At 30.3% G+C, this 16715-nt stretch overlaps 1 protein-coding gene across 1 annotated transcript in view; it reads right to left on the bottom strand.

Moving 5' to 3' along the window:
* The window catches only part of STXBP5L (syntaxin binding protein 5L), a 412846-nt gene that overhangs the window by 208014 nt on the left and 188117 nt on the right, over window positions 1–16715 (bottom strand). Inside the window, exon 9 of the mRNA XM_053565493.1 lies at window positions 15006–15129. Within this exon, the coding sequence (XP_053421468.1) occupies window positions 15006–15129 (124 nt within the window). The remainder of the gene's footprint in view (window positions 1–15005; window positions 15130–16715) is intronic.

The following is a 16715-nucleotide window of genomic DNA, read 5'->3' as shown; positions in this document are numbered from 1 at the left end:
ACCTGTAGTCCCAGCTACTTGGGAGGCTGAGGCAAGAGAATCGCGTAAGCCCAAGAGTTTGAGGTTGCTGCGAACTGTGATGCCATGACACTCTACTGAGGGTGACACAGTGAGACTCTGTCTCAAAATAAAAAAAAAAGTGGAAGTGCCAAAATATTTGAATTTTTATAAATATGTACACATGTATGTATGTGTGTGTGTTAAAAAGTCTAAAACTTTTCATTATACTTATGCATTTATAATATGTGTGAAACAGACTGCTTTTGAAATACATATACAATTTGAATTTGCCCTGCTAATATGCATGTGTACTTCTCTGACTATGGACTGTGTATAAAAAAAAAGATTATTCACAATAGTCCAGGTTTGAAAACAGTATTAATACTTGTCAACAGATTAATAGATTGCACAATGTGACACACAGAGAAATAATACTCAGTTTTAAAAAATAAGGAAATCCTGCCATTCATGACAAAAAAATAAGGAAATCCTGCCATTCATGACAACATGGATGAACTCAAGGGATATTATGTTAACTGAAATAATCCTTACACAGAAAGACAAATACCACATGATCTCCATTACATGCAGAAATAAAAATACATTCATAGAAGCAGAAAGTAGAATGGTAGTTTCCAGGGGTTGGGGAAGAGGAAAATGGGGAGATATTAATCAGTTTCAGTTATGCAAGTTAAATAGGCTCTGGATATCTAATGTACAACAGTGTAACTATAGTTAAATAATACTGTATTAATAATATTATTAATAAGTATTAATACTGTATTAAATAATAAGTTATGCAAGTTAAATAGGCTCTGGATATCTAATGTACAACAGTGTAACTATGGTTAAATAATACTTTAGATTTCTAAGAGGGCAGATTAAATATTCTCAGGATGAAAAACAAGGAAAATGGCAATTATGTGAGGTGAAGGACATATTAATTTATAAGAAAATATTGAGTTGTAGATTTTAAACATATACAAATTTTGTTTTTATCTTATACCTCAATAAAGCTGGGAGGGAAATTTGGTTCTTTAAAAAGGTCAAAAAAGTTTACAAACCTGTAGATAGGCAGACCAAGAAAAAAAAAAAAAGAGCACATATAACCAGCAATGAAAAAAAGGTCATTACTACTTACTTAAAAAAATTTTAAAGATTGTATTGGAGACTATCAAAAAAATATTTTAACAAATTAGATAACTATTATCATTTCTCAGAGTTTTATTTCAATTTACTATTATTTGACAAAATGGACAAATTCCTAGGAAGACACAAAGTATCATTACTAACTTAAGAAGAATTAGAAAATATTAATAGACCTATAACAAGTAATGAATGGAATTAGCAATCAAAAAAAAAAAAAAACCCTCACAAAAAAATAGCCCAGGTCCAGATGGCTTCACTGTTGAATTCTACCACAAACTTGAAGAAAATTAATACTAATTCTTCACAAACTCTCTAAAATATATAAGAGAAATAAAACTTTATTATAAAATAAGCATTATGTTAGATGATTTTGTCCAACCATAGGCTAAAGTAAGTGCTCTGAGAACATTTAAAGTAAGGTAAACTATGCAATGTAGTTTGATAGGTTAGGTAATTAAATGCATTTTTTACTTAAAATATTTTCAACTTACAATGGTTTTATTGGGACATAACTCCATTGTACAATAAGTCAAGGAGTCTGTGTACTCAGAAAGTCAGATAATACCAAGCACTGGCAATAGCGCAGAAAAACTACAGACACAGTATACTGACATAAAATGATATTGTCACTTTTTAAAGTTTATCTGCCATGTCTCTAAATGTTAAATTCAAAGTTACCATTTGATGTAGCAATTCCAAGTATAGGTATATATCCAAGAATTAAAGACACATCCACATAAAAATTCACAGCAGAATACTAATTATCCATTGATTGATTAGTGAATAAATAAAACATGATATTTCATAAAATGAATTATTTGCCAATAAAAAGGAATAAAGAACTTATATATGCTACAACATGGATAAACCTTGAAAGCATTTTGCTAGCTAAGTTAAAGAAGGCATTGACAAAAGATTATGTTATATGGCTTTATTTCTATGAAATGACTATAACAAGTAAATCCATAGATACAGAAGGTAAAGTAGTTAATGTTTAGGGCTAGGAGGTGTGGAGAGGAAGAAGAATCACTTTTGTGGTGATAAAAACATTCTAACATTAATTATGCTGATAGTTACACAATTCTGTGAATACATTAAAAATCATTGAATTATATACTTTAAATGGGTAAATTGTAGGGTACCTGGTTTTAGCTCAATACAGCGGTTACTTTAAAAGTATCTAAAATTAGCCGGGCGTTGTGGCAGGCGCCTGTAGTCCCAGCTACTAGGGAAGCTGAGGCAAGAGAATCGCTTAAGCCCAGGAGTTGGAGGTTGCTGTGAGCCGTGTGACGCCACAGCACTCTACCGAGGGCCATAAAGTGAGACTCTGTCTCTACAAAAAAAAAAAAAAAAAAGTATCTAAAAATTTGAAATTGAGTGTATATTTCATTTCAGTAATTGGTTTTATTTTTGTTGAATTTATTTTTATAGCATTCTTTAAGGCAATTATTGTTTCTCATTAGATCTATTAGTTAGAATATTTTTAGAATAGATTTCATAATAATCTTTTAATTACTAGAACAAATCCACTTGGTAATAATATATTTTTTGGTATGTTATTAGATTTGGTTTGCTAATATTTTATTTAGATTTCTAATTAAATATATATTTAGAAATTGAAATCAATATTTATAGTGACATAATTTATAATTTTATATATTTTCTTTTTTCTATTCATATTATTATGTTCTAGAATAATATACATAGCAGTTTTAGTAACAATTAGATTATCCTCTTTCTGATAATTTGAGAAAATTTTCAAATATAGTGAATTACTTATAAGTTTTTAACATTGGTTTAATATAGCATTGGTCAATTGTTTAAAAAATTTTTCCCTATAGATTTATGTGTTTAAATTTTCTCTCTCTATAAGTATTAGTTTTGGTAAATCACACTTTCCTTGGAAATCATCCATTTCATACATGTTGTCAACTCTATTTGCAGAGGTGTACAAAATACACTTTTATTTATTTTTTTAATTCCTCCATTTCAAAGGTTATTTCTTCCATATAATTTCTTATTTCATGTTTTCTTTCTTCGGGGTGAGGAATCTATAGCCATATGGTCACATGTGGCCTCCTGGATCTATAAGTGTGGCCCTTTGAATCCAAATTATACAGAGCAAATCCTTTTAATAAAAAGTTAATGTTGGCCCACTATTTTCTTTTATTATTTTAATAATACCTTAACATTTTTATTTATTTGTTCTATGGTTTTATTTATTTAACTCATTAATTCTTATTATCATTATGATTTCCTTCTTAAGTTTTTGTTTTTGTATGGTAGTTTTTGAGTATGAATTTATCCTCAGTTTTGGTGTGTGTTATTTTCACTATTATTATTTTTCAGAGTTATAAAATATTGTTTTATTTCCCCTGTGATTTGTATATTGTTTTAAAAAGCTTTTTATATAATTCAGTGAAAGTTTATTTTTTAAACTAATTTTATTTTACTTCAGTGTCATCAAAGGATGCTTTATTAACCAATTTTATAGAACTTACTAAGATTTGTCTTGTGATTTAACATATACCCAATTTTGAAATATATATTTGAAACATACATTTAAAAAGATGTAACATACCCTTATCTTTCACTGATTGGAACTTGGTCACATGACCATATTGACCTACAATGGAAACTAAAAAATGTAGTTGTAATAAGATACACAGAACATAAAATTTGTCACTTATTTTTCAGTGTACAGATCATTAAGTACTTATGCATTAAGTACATTCACACCTTCGTGTAGCCATCACCACCATCTGTCTCCAAAATATTTCATCTTCCTCAAATGAAACTCTATGCTCATTAAATAGTAACTCCCTATATCTCCTTTTGCTCAGCACCTGGCAACCACCATTCTACTTTTTGCATCTATGAATTTGACTATACTAGGTACCTTGTACAGTATTTGTTCTTTTGTACCTGGCTCACCTCACTTACCATATTTTCTCAAGGTTCATCCATGTTGTCAGAATTTCCTCTTTTTAAGATTACATAATATTCCATTTTATGTACATATCACATCTTATCCATTCATGTGTTAATGGATAATTAGGTTGCTTTCTCTTTTGGGCTAATATGAATAATGCTACAATGAATATGAGTATGCAAATATCTCTTCAGGCTACTGCTATCCTTTCTTTTGGGTATATGGCCAAAAGTATATCTGTTGGATCATTTTTAATTACTCGAAGAACCACCATACTGTTTTCCACAGTAGCTTTTCCATTTTCCATTCACAACAACAATGCACAAAGGTTCTAATTTTTCTACATTCTTGCTAACAATTTTTACAGTAGCCATCCTAATGGGTGTGAGGTAGTATTTTATTGTGGTTTTGATTTACATTTCTCTCATGATTGGTAATATTAAGCATCTTCTTATGTACTTATTGTCTATATATCTTCTTTAAAGAAATATTTATTCCTATCTTTTGCCCATTTTTAATTGAATTATTTGTTGTTTAGTAGAGATTCTTTAAATATTCTGAATAGTCACCCTTTATCGGATAAATGATTTGGAAATATTTTCTTCTATTCTGTGTGTTGTCTTTTCACATTGTTGATTGTGTCCTTTGATATCCAGAAGTGAAGATATTTTTCTTTTAATAGGTGAATTAAGCCCATCTAAATTTACTGTTACAGTTACTGAAATATGGGCTCAGCCGTGCCATATTACTTTATAGTATATTTTCGTTGTTCTTCAACATATGCTGTGATGCTCCAACAATGGTAAAAATTCTGATGCTAATTCATTTTTTTCCTTCATAAGTGATCTAGATTTTTTCGTATCAGGTCTGAAGATTGCTTTTACTTTTTTCCTAAAAGTCAAAATTTCCTAAAAGATGTCTACCAGTTATCAATTTCCCAAGACACAAAGTAGCTTCATTCAATATGTAGATGCAGAGTTCTTATTTATAGAAAATTATCTCAACTATAATGTTAAATATCACTTATGTCCAGTGCTTTGTTCTTTTTTTAGAGACTGTCATTGAATTTTCTTTACCCCTCTTTTATATTTATGACTTTCTGCTCTGCTGTAAAAAAAAATCTATCACTATTTGTTTTCACTCCTTTTTTCAATTACTCTTGTTAGATTATTGGTTGAATGTATTCATTCTTTGTAATTTCTTTTCATCTCTGAGATGATTGTGTCTTTTCATTGACTTAACTTTCTTGAGCTTAGTTGATTCTTATTTCCTATTTTCTGAGGTTTTGCCATCCATTAATGCTAATTTTAATATGTTTGAGATTAATTTTCATACCTGAAAATCCTTAAAAAATTAATGAAGAGTGTTGATGACAGTTTTTCAAAGCTTCATTCAAGTCATCTTTTTCTGACCAGTTTGGCAAGATGTTTATTGATTTTTAATTTTCAAAGAACTCACTTCTGGTTTCATTGTTATCTGTTTTCTTTTGGTTTTTTGTCTGACTGATGGCTGCTATCATCATTATTTCTTCCCTTATTCTTGCTTTGGGTTTAATAACCTCTTCTTAAATTGCTTTAAGTAAGCTTTGCTTACTGATTTTAGATCTTCTTTCTAATAAAGCACTTAATGCTGAAAATTTCCATCTAAATTGTGTGTTAGCTCCATGCCACACATAGACTACTATGATGCAGTCTCATTTTCATTTATTCAATGTTTTTTAAAATTTCCCTTAGATTTTGTCTTTCATGGGTAATTTAGAAGTGGGTTAATTTTTAAATAAGAAGACCTTTTCTAGATATTTTTGTTATCCTAGCTCAGTACATTATGAACCATGATATTCTTCGTTACAATTTTAACAAATTGTAACAAATCTTTTAAATTTGTTAAGATTCACCGTATTATCCATATCCTGAGCTATTTGGGTCAATGTCAATGTCCCATTTTCACTTCAAAATAATGTGCTTTCAACAAACTATTGCTAGGTGGACATTTCTATAAATGACAGTTCAATCAGCTGACAGTGTTCAGTCTACCTATATCATGCCCAGTTGCTCTACAAATTACTGAGAGAGGAGTTTGAAATCTCCAAGTATAACTCAGAACCTATTTCTCCTTTCAGAGCTATAAATTTTTATCTCATGTATATGTATTTTGAAAATCTGTGACAGGAGCATACACATTTAGGATTATTATATCTTCTTAGAAAATGCCTTTATTATTACTTTATTTTTAGGTATTATCATTCTTTACCTCTAATAATATTCCTTTATAGCTATATTGTCTTATTGAAATTTAGATAGCTAAACTAGTTTTCTTTTGGTTGTCATTTGCATGCTATACACATATCTTCCTGTTTGTTTTTTTTTAACTGTTATCTATACCGTTATATTTAAAGGTCTATTTAAATTATTATTATAAACACTATGTAAAATAGTGTTTATTTTGAAATACATAGTTAATAGTTAATAGTGTTTATTTTGAAATACATATATTATACTTTGTTTCCCTATAGACAGTATATAATTGAGTCTTGCTTTTTTAACCTAATCTTAGAATCTCTGTCTTTCAATTGGTGTGTTTAACCACTAAAATGGATTATTGATATGGTCATACTAAAAATCTTCCAAATGGTTGTTTTCTATTTGTTCTTTACTTCATTTTTTCTTCCTTTCTGCCTTCTATAAGAATCATTAAAATGCTCACTGAAACCACTTTGTCTCCTTTATTGACTTAGTATTTATTCTTAAAAGAATTTTTGGTAGTTGCCCTAGTTATAAAATACACATTTTATTTTTTAATTTTTAATTTTTTTTCGAGTCTCATTCTGTTGCCCCAGCTAGAGTACTGTGGCATCTAGATATAGACTTAAGAAAAGTTACCAGAGTAATACAAATAACACTTACATCTCCTTAACACAAATTATCTCAATACAACCTCATACTCCAGGGCTCAAATGATCCTCCCGCCTCAGCCCCCTGAGCAGCTAGGCCTACAGGTGCATGCCACCTTTCCTGGCTAATTTTTCTGTTTTTTTTTTATACAGATAGAGTCTTACTCTTACTCAGACTGTCTCAAACACCTGACCTTGAGGAATCCTACCACCTTCCCAGAGAGCTAGGTTTACAGGTGTGAACCACCACGTCCAGTCTAAAATATATATTTTTAAAACAATCTGAATTTACCTTCAAACAATAGCATATCGTGTGTATTTACTTTCTTAAAATGTATATACTTTTCTTGACACCCTCTATAGATGGTGTAAACTTAACAGTATTGATAAATACAGTACGTAAATGTATTTTTTCTTCCTTATGATTTTTTTAATAACATTGTATTTCCTCTAGCTTACTATTTGTAAGAATACAGTACACAATATATGTAACATACAAAAGCTGTTAATTCTTTATGTTTTTGGTAAAGCTTTCAGTCACAGCAGACTAGTATACTTTAGTTTGGGGGCTGTCAAAAGTAACATGCAGATTTTCAATTGCAGGCTCTGGGATGGGGGAAAGGAATTGGTGCCCATAACCTGCACATTAGTTCAAAGGTCAAATGTTGTTTTTCCTACTACTTGAGTTCCCTGATAAGTTCCATGAAGGTCATTAATTTGAAGCTTGTTCAACATTTTCCTGTTGGTAAAGTAGGAACTGTTCTTTTCAGCTCCGCACATCTATGAGGTGAAACTGGAACTGTTTCTGATTTATTTTCTTTTTTTTTTTCAAAATTAACAATTTTTTTATGATTTTTATTCAGTCACACGCACATAGATCATGTACACATTAATACATTTATGGGTTACAATGTGCTGATTTTATATACAATTTGGAATGCTTATATCAAATTAAATTAATATAGGGTTTCGCCTCATTTACTTAATTATTGTTATGAAATTTATATTCTATAGATTTGTTTTCTTGATGAGATTTTTCTAGCAGCTAAAATAGCTTTATTTATATTTATTCTTTTCTTTTATAATAGCCTTGTATGGGTGTATGCAAACTAACATTTATTTTGAAATAATATTCTTTATGAACCAGAAGAAACGGACAATAGTAAGTTTGGTTTACTATTATGCATTTCTTAGTTTTAGAGCAATTTCTTATTTCAATAAAATACAGTTTTCTTAATCACCCTTTATTTGTATAGCAGGCGTTGTCATGTACTCTGGTTTTGTGATTATCACTTATTTCTGTAGGACTCTTAATTTTCAATGCTTGCTTCCTTCTTTCCTTTTACGACTAGACCTCCAAGGGTCATACCCTCAAAATGCCCCTTCTGATCTGGCATATTTTTAGGCTCCTTCATTTTTTTTTTTCTAAAAACTTTTATTTTTATAGAGATTTAAGAAAAAGTTACCACAGTAGTACAAATACCCCTTATATCTCCTTAACACAAATTCCCTAATGCTTATTTCCACAGTTGGTTTATCATTCTCTCTCTCACTTCATATACTATTATTTTTCTTCTGAGCTATTTGAAAGTAAGTTGCAGATATTATGGGCTTTTTACTTTTAAATAATTCAGAGGAGCAAAAGCAAACCCTCTTGGGAGGAAGGTTTCTAAAATCCTCAATTTAAGGCTAGTATTTAAGGCTTTTAACTCAAGACTATTAAAAGCAAAAGCAAACCCTCTTGGGAGGAAGGTTTCTAAAATCCTCAATTTAAGGCTAGTATTTAAGGCTTTTAACTCAAGACTATTAAAAATAAAGAAAGTTAGAAACTATGATGACAAGATAGAAACAATAAACAACAGTTTCTAAGTCCCAAGTACTACAGACATTAGAATAGTCAGATCTGGAATACAGAATAGGTATGCATGAAATGTATAAAGAAATAATGTAATCACAAGCATCAAGAAATTATTAGATTCACAAATTATGAATTTGCAAAATTATAACCTACAAAATTACCTTTAGAAATAAATACTATAATTATAAAAATTAAAAAAATTATTTAACAATTTTAAAAGCTAAAGAGAAAATTTGTGGTAGCTGAAAAAAATTACTCGATGTAGTATAGAAAAGCAAGGAGAAGGAAATAAAATAATATTGAAAGACATGAAGAATAGAATGAAAGGTTTAATATATCTGTAAGTTATCTGAAAAGTTATATTCAACATTTTATTTATTTCATTAAGAATCATTCAAGACATCTAACCTTCCAAACAACCTAAATAACCATTACTTCTTGTTAAAGTAATTTTTGTACCTTCATGATTATTTTTGTTTCATATTAGCTTACCAAATTTTTAAAAATTGTTATTTTTAGTGGGAACAAATTGAATTTATAAAGTATTATATGTAAGGGATTAACATCTTTATAATTTCAAATCTACTTAGTCACATATAGAGTGTGTTTTTTACTTATTTAAGTCTTTTTTGTATCCCTTGGTGAAAATAATAATTCACATCTACTTTAATGTTACTCACAGTTATTTTTAGGTACCACTATTTAAAATGGTTCTATTCATCTATCACATTTTGTTTTGCATATAGCATCCTAATATTATACGTAATAAATTTCCTAATTGTTATTTAGTTATGCAATTATACATCAAAATGTAACTATAATTTTAAACCTCCTTTCTACCTTTTTAAATATAATATTTCATTTTCAAGTCTAATCATATTGGCTAGTATTTTCAGGAAAATGTTAACTAAAACTGGTAATTGTGGACATCCATCTTGTTTATGTGCAACAAAGTAACTATCAATTATTTGAATAAAGTTTAGTTTAATATCATATATATAGATATGTTTTCTATGTGTTTGTGTGTATTTATCTGAGAGCACTATGATTGAGGGATATGTATGAAACTATAATATTTTACTGAGAAAGAAAATCAATGTTTGCTAACAGCAGCAGCAACCAGACACAGAGCAAAAGCAATGCCATCACAGTAATAATCTCAGGTAAAACAGAGGCTGATTTGGCCGTATTAGTTGTAGACATCTTCCTCTTAGTCCAGCATTATCTAACAATATGAGATTCATACAAGGTGTACCTTTCCAGGGCAGAGGATTTTGATTTATAGAAAAAATAATACTTCTAGATAGGGTTTCCCAGTTTAGAAGACACCATAGCTAATGCAAGGGGTACAACAAAATTATACTTTAGAGTGTAACACAACAAGAGCATACACAACATAATATCAACATTATATAACACATAATTCAAACTACTAGACATATGAAGACATGAAAATGTGAGCCATTATGAACAGAGGCCAACCTCAAGATGAAGTAGATGTCAGTATTATCAGATAGTTTTAAAGAAGCTAATATGTTTGTGTAACTAAGTTCAGTGCCTAAAGGAAAGGAAAATGCTTATAATTAATTAAAATAAGAAAAGAATAGAGAAATTGAAAACACAAAAAAGCATAAAATCTAATCTAAAAATATCTTACAGGTTTAATAGCAGAATAAAGATGGCAAAAAAAAAAAAGAGCAGTCAAATTGATGATAGATTGATAGGAATTATCTAAAGTACAGAGGAAAAATGATTGACAAAAAAATAAACAGAGCTAAGAGATGTGGGAAAATACTCAAAATTCTAACAGGTAATTGGTATCTCAGAAAAAGAGAAAAGAGAGTGAAGCAGAAAAACATAGTTAAAGAAATAAACAGGTAAATATTCCCAAATTTTGTGTAAGATATAAATTTACATATATATAAGAAACTTGGTAGAAACTTTAACAGAATGAACATGACGATACTAGGTCTAGGCATAACATAATTAAATTGCTGAAAGAGAAGATTAAAAAAATATATTTGAAATCGACCAGAGGAAAATGACAAATTATCCATATACAAAGGAAGCAAAATTCAAACTATTATACTACAGATTCCTCATTGAGAAACTATGGATGCCAGACCATGGAAACAATAGTCTAAAGTGTTTATAACTTTAAAAACGAAACACACACAAAACAAAAATAGCCTTCAAGAATGAAAGCAAAAAAATAAATAAATAAATAAAGGAATTTTCAAATGAAAGAAAGCTAAGTGAATTCATTTCCACCAGACCTATAAGAAATGATAAATAATGTTTTTATCTTCAGAAACAAATGAAAATGATAAATAACAGAAACAGAAAATATAAAAGACTATTTTTCTTCAGTTAAAAAAATACATGTGACTATTTAAAGCAAATGTAACAATACATTTAGATGTAATGTAAAATAAGTATAGCTTAAAGGACAGTGGGGGAAGATAAATCTATATGGTTGCAAAATCTCTACATTTTATCTAGTGTTACAATGTTATCCCTAATAGACTTTCAATATTTAGGGAAGCATATTATAATACCTGGAGTAACCAATAAAAAATTATGTAATGGCAAAATGCCTATATGTAAATAAAAATGAACTTCTAATAAAAAATTTCAAATAATCCAAAATGAGAACAAGAATAATATGATAGGACCCACAAGAAACAAGAGTGGCAGGCCTATATTCAACCTCATCAGTAATAACATTTAGTATTAATGGACATTTCAACTGTAACACAGAATAAAAACACAAGACCCAAGTACAGTGGTCCCTTGTTGTCTGTGGAAGATTGATTCCAAGATTCCCAGCCCCCATGAATATCAAAATTCAGAGATGCTCAAGTTTTTTATATACAATGGCAAACTGTTTACATATAACCTACCCGCATCCTCCTGCATACTTTTTCAGGGTGTCCAAACTTCACTGCCTTTGTAAGGACACTTTTCACTTATCTGTGGTGTCAGGTATCATGAAAAGCATGCACCAACCTTTTTTTCACTAATCAACTTTAATTAATGCTTGTGTATTACTGCGTGGCCCAAGACAACTCTTATTATTCCAATGTGCAGCAGAAAATAAAAAAAGGTTGGACACTCCTACTAGATCATCTCTATATGTATTACTTACGAATACTTAATACAATGTAAATGCATTACATTGCAAACATTTGTTATACTGTATGGTTTGTTTTTGGTTATTTGAATTCATGGATGTGGAACCTGAAGATATGAACGGCCACTTTGTATGTTCTCTACGGGAGACATAATATATGTCTAATGATAGTCCTCAAGCCAGAAAGCAAAAATGGGCAGAAGCGAGTAGTAGGCAAATCCATAATCACATTAAGAAATTTAAGAAATTTTTATTCCACTCTTTCAGGAATTGAGAACACTAGACAAGTATCAGTTAAGTCGCAGGGAATCTGATTAACATAACCGTCTTCACCTATTATATAATCTAAGTATATAAAGCAGAAATGAACAGAAATACAAGGGAAATCTACTATAATAGATACTTTAACTCACTTCTCATAGAATTGAAATATCAAACAAAAAATTTACAAAGATTTAAACCATACAAAGTGAAAAATATTTCAAGTTTGACTTTTATGTGACAATTAGAAAATCTATACCATGGAATACTATGCAGCCTTGAAGAAAGATGGAGACTTTACCTCTTTCACGTTTACATGGATGGAGCTGGAACATATTCTTCTCAGTAAAGTGTCTCGAGAATGGAAGAAAAAGTATCCAATGTACTCATCCCTACTATGAAACTAATTTAGGACCTTCACATGAAAGCTATAACCCAGTTACAACCTAAGAATAGGGGGAGGGGGGAAAGGGTGGGGAGGAAGGGGGGAGGTGGGTAGAGGCAGGGGGATTGAAAGGATCACACCTGTGGTGCATCTTACAAGGGTATATGTAAGGCTTGGTAAATGTGGAATGTAAATGTCTTAGCAAAGTAACTAAGAAAATGCCAGGAGGGCTATGTCAACTAATGTGATGAAAATGTGTCAAATGGTCTATGAACCAAGTGTATGGTGCCCCATGATCATATTGATGTACACAGCTATGATTTAATTAAAAAAAAAAAAAAAAGAAGAAGAAGGGGCAGCGCCTGTGGCTCAGTTGGTAAGGTGTCGGCCCCATATACCGAGGGTGGCGGTTTCAAACCCGGCCCCGGCCAAACTGCAACCAAAAAATAGCTGGGCGTTGTGGCAGGCGCCTGTAGTCCCAGCTACTCAGGAGGCTGAGGCAAGAGAATCGCTTAAGCCCAGGAGTTGGAGGTTGCTGTGAGCTGTGTGAGGCCATGGCACTCTACCGAGGGCCATAAAGTGAGACTCTGTCTCTACAAAAAAAAAAAAAAAAGAAAGAAAATCTACATTCTTCTCAAGCACACTTTAAGGTAATTTTCTATGCTCTAATTATAAAGAAAATCTCAGTAAATTCTATAGTATGTCACATCCTCTGACTGCAATTTTTAAATCCATAATAAAAAACATGATTAGAACTTAGAAAATACATAGCTTTCTGGTTCATGGGTCAAGGGAAAATTAAAATAGGAGTTAGAAAATTCCTCAAACTAAGTATTAATCAAAATTGTGTATCATCAATGACATTACATATCAAAACTTACAGGATATAGTTAAAGTGGCAACTAGAAAAAAATTTATTTTAGAAAATAAAAATGGTCAAAATAAAGGGAAGAAAATAAACTCAAAGGTGTAGACCAATATGACAAAAAATATCTCTATTGTTAAAATCACTGGTAGTTGCTTAACTAAGTCATGATGAGGCAACAGGAATTTAATATGATTTATATGTTACAAAAGACATAAATGCTGATTTCTTCAACAACCTATGAACAGAACTTTATTTATATTAATAGAAAAGCAGAATTATAGAAAATAACCAAACTGATAAAACAAATATGGATATGATAAAATATATGAAAGAATAAAATATCCAATAAAGACAAAAAGAACTAATAAAAATACTGGTATTTGAGAATAATACAAGGAAGTAAATCAAAAATTTAGGAATAAATATCATTAGACTTCTATATAAAAGGCATGAGGATTTGAGGGCAAGGAAGGAAAAATGAGACAATGTGGCGGGAAACTACCATCTAACAAAATAGTTAATCCGGACTGGCATATGTAGCAAATACCTATCCCAAGTTTCCCTAATGGTAATCTCTAAATAAAAAATCTTTAAGCATCTAAATGTAAAGCAATCTCTAAGTAAAATAGCCAGGTTAAATGTTGCAATAATTTAATCATTGCAGATGCAGCATGTGACTGTGGAACAAAAATAGGTCAGGCAAACAACACAAAATAATTCTAAGAAAACTTGTGATGAGCAGTTCACTTATGGAAAACATACCACTACTTTCTAAATGTGACACTATAACAAATACTTGGAAATTCTAAAATATAATCTGTTTGTTAGGGTTTGACCTGTTCTTATAAATAGCCAATAGTGTGACGTAAACATGCAACTTAGACCACCACCAATATTCTCTGAAATAATTTGGTCACATGAACTATACATATTCGTATGTTTGATTTTTTTATTCTACCCTGTTAAGTATATTGATACCACATAAATTCTCACTTAACATTAAACTCCTCATTTAGGATTAAAATATTCTTTTAATATGGAAGGTAATAAAATTTTTAAAGACCTACAATTACAACTATAGTCATCATAATTTAGTGTACTCAAATGGCACAAATAGAAGTAAGTAGAAGATGTAGAAAACAAAAGACTATAAAGTGGTAGAGGAATCAGGTTTCAAAGTTCTATCTGTAGAGCACTATTCTTTCATTCACTCCTCAACTCTTAAAAACTGGCCAAATTTCCCATATTATCTCCTCTATCTCAGACATACCTACCATTCACTGTCCATTTTTTGATTAGTACAATCTCCACTGTATAAATACAGTTTACAAGGTAGAGACATGGGTTGGTAGGAAGAGAGGAAGTATGGAAAGTTTGAGGATATGCTGGTGGGATTTGTAGGAGGTAAAAAGAACCAGAAGCCATGTCCTATTACCCTACCCTTTTCGACCAAACACACAGATACTATCTCTACTACTTCTAGGCACTGTAATGTCAATGTTTATCTCTTTTGAAAACATACATCTTACCATGTGGAATTGTGGTCTGGAAAGGGCGACTTGGGCTTTTCAGGTTCCATAAAGTCAAGCTACCATCTGAATGGCTGCACATGAACTGTTTGCCCTCATGATGCCAATCAATTGAATGAATAGCCTAATAAAATAATAATTAAAAACAAGTAGAGGAGGAAAAAGTAGATACGTTATATCAATCTATATTCCAAATGAAAAATATTTAGATATAAAATTATTATACTAATAACACTTAAGAAACATAATTTTTTCACTCAGGTAAGACTATATTAGGCTTCCACCCTCTACAAGTATATAAAAGGCTACTAAAACCCATTTCCTGAGGTAAAGAAAAGCAACTTTCCTAGTGTTATTATATTCTAGAACTTTTTATTGTAAATCTATGTGCTTCCTGCATCCTATGGTAGTTATCTGAAATATTATTTTATAGGGAAATAAAAGTTACTAGAAAATAATTTCTGATAGGGTAGAGTTCTAGTACAACTTAGTCAGTTTAAAAAATAATTTAAGAATTAACTACCATATGAAAGCTTTCTATGTGTCAAACCCATAGCATTTTTAAATATATTGTCTCATTTAAGCCTATAAATGTTTTATTTTTTCAATTCATACATGTGAAATAGGCCTAGAGAGATTGAGATACTTGCTCATGTCATGCAACTCAAAGCCATGGTCTAACCACAAAAGCCATATTCTCAATCACTTCTCTGACAGTATCTAGCATATGCTGTTTGAATTGATTTAAAGCAAGAAGGGCTTAATCTTTCTTTTTATATTTTCAGGTTCACTCTGTAGCTTTGAACTAGATAAGATTTAAGAATAATTACAGTGCATTCCTCAGTATTCATGGAGGATTGGTTCCAGGACTCCTTCCTCTGTCTTCCGCAGTTACCAAAATTCACAGATTTTCAAGTCCCTTATATAAAATGGCATAATATTTGCATGGGTGCATGTGCATCTTCCCATATACTTTAAATTATCTCTAGATTACTGTTAATATCAAATACAATGCAAATTCTATGTAGTCATTATATAGTACTATTTTTTATTTGCATGATTTTTAATTATTATATTGTTATTTCTTATTGTTTTCCTGAATATTTTCTGTTGCAATTGGTTGAATCCATAAATGCAGAATGTGTAGATAGGGAGGGCTGTGTTCCATTTTTCCAAATTATTGTATGTCCATAGCACAGTGCTAACATCTTACATATAGTACTCAATAATTATCTTTTGAATGAACAAGTAATTAATGTCATACACTTTTCTCCATTACCTAGGTATTCTTTCTACATTAATAAAGTATATACACAACATGGGTAAAGTGCTATTACAATGAGAAAAATTCTAGAAGACATAAAAGAAGAACAGAATACAACATCTTTTCCTTAAATACACTTTCAAAATATCAAGAGAAAGATCGACATAAATACTAATCATAGCTTTTGTTTATAACTTTAACATACATATATAACTACTAAGTTTTACATATAAACTATAACATATATATAACTGTTAAAAGTTTCAAACAATAAGTATTTTTAAAGTTACAAATAGCCAATGGCTAGAATAATCTTTACACATGTCATAAAGGAAATAAGATCTTTTTGTGCCTCAAAAAATATGTAAAATTTGATTAAATTCAAAGATTGAATGAGTTGAGTTTTCTCTCGCCCTGTAATACATTACTATACCGAGATCTCTTTT

This window comes from Nycticebus coucang, chromosome 16, assembly GCF_027406575.1.
Source record: "Nycticebus coucang isolate mNycCou1 chromosome 16, mNycCou1.pri, whole genome shotgun sequence".
NCBI classification, from domain to species: Eukaryota; Metazoa; Chordata; class Mammalia; order Primates; family Lorisidae; genus Nycticebus; species Nycticebus coucang.
The sequence above is the reverse complement of the archived record's forward strand: the minus strand, read 5'-3'. Positions and strand labels throughout refer to the sequence as shown.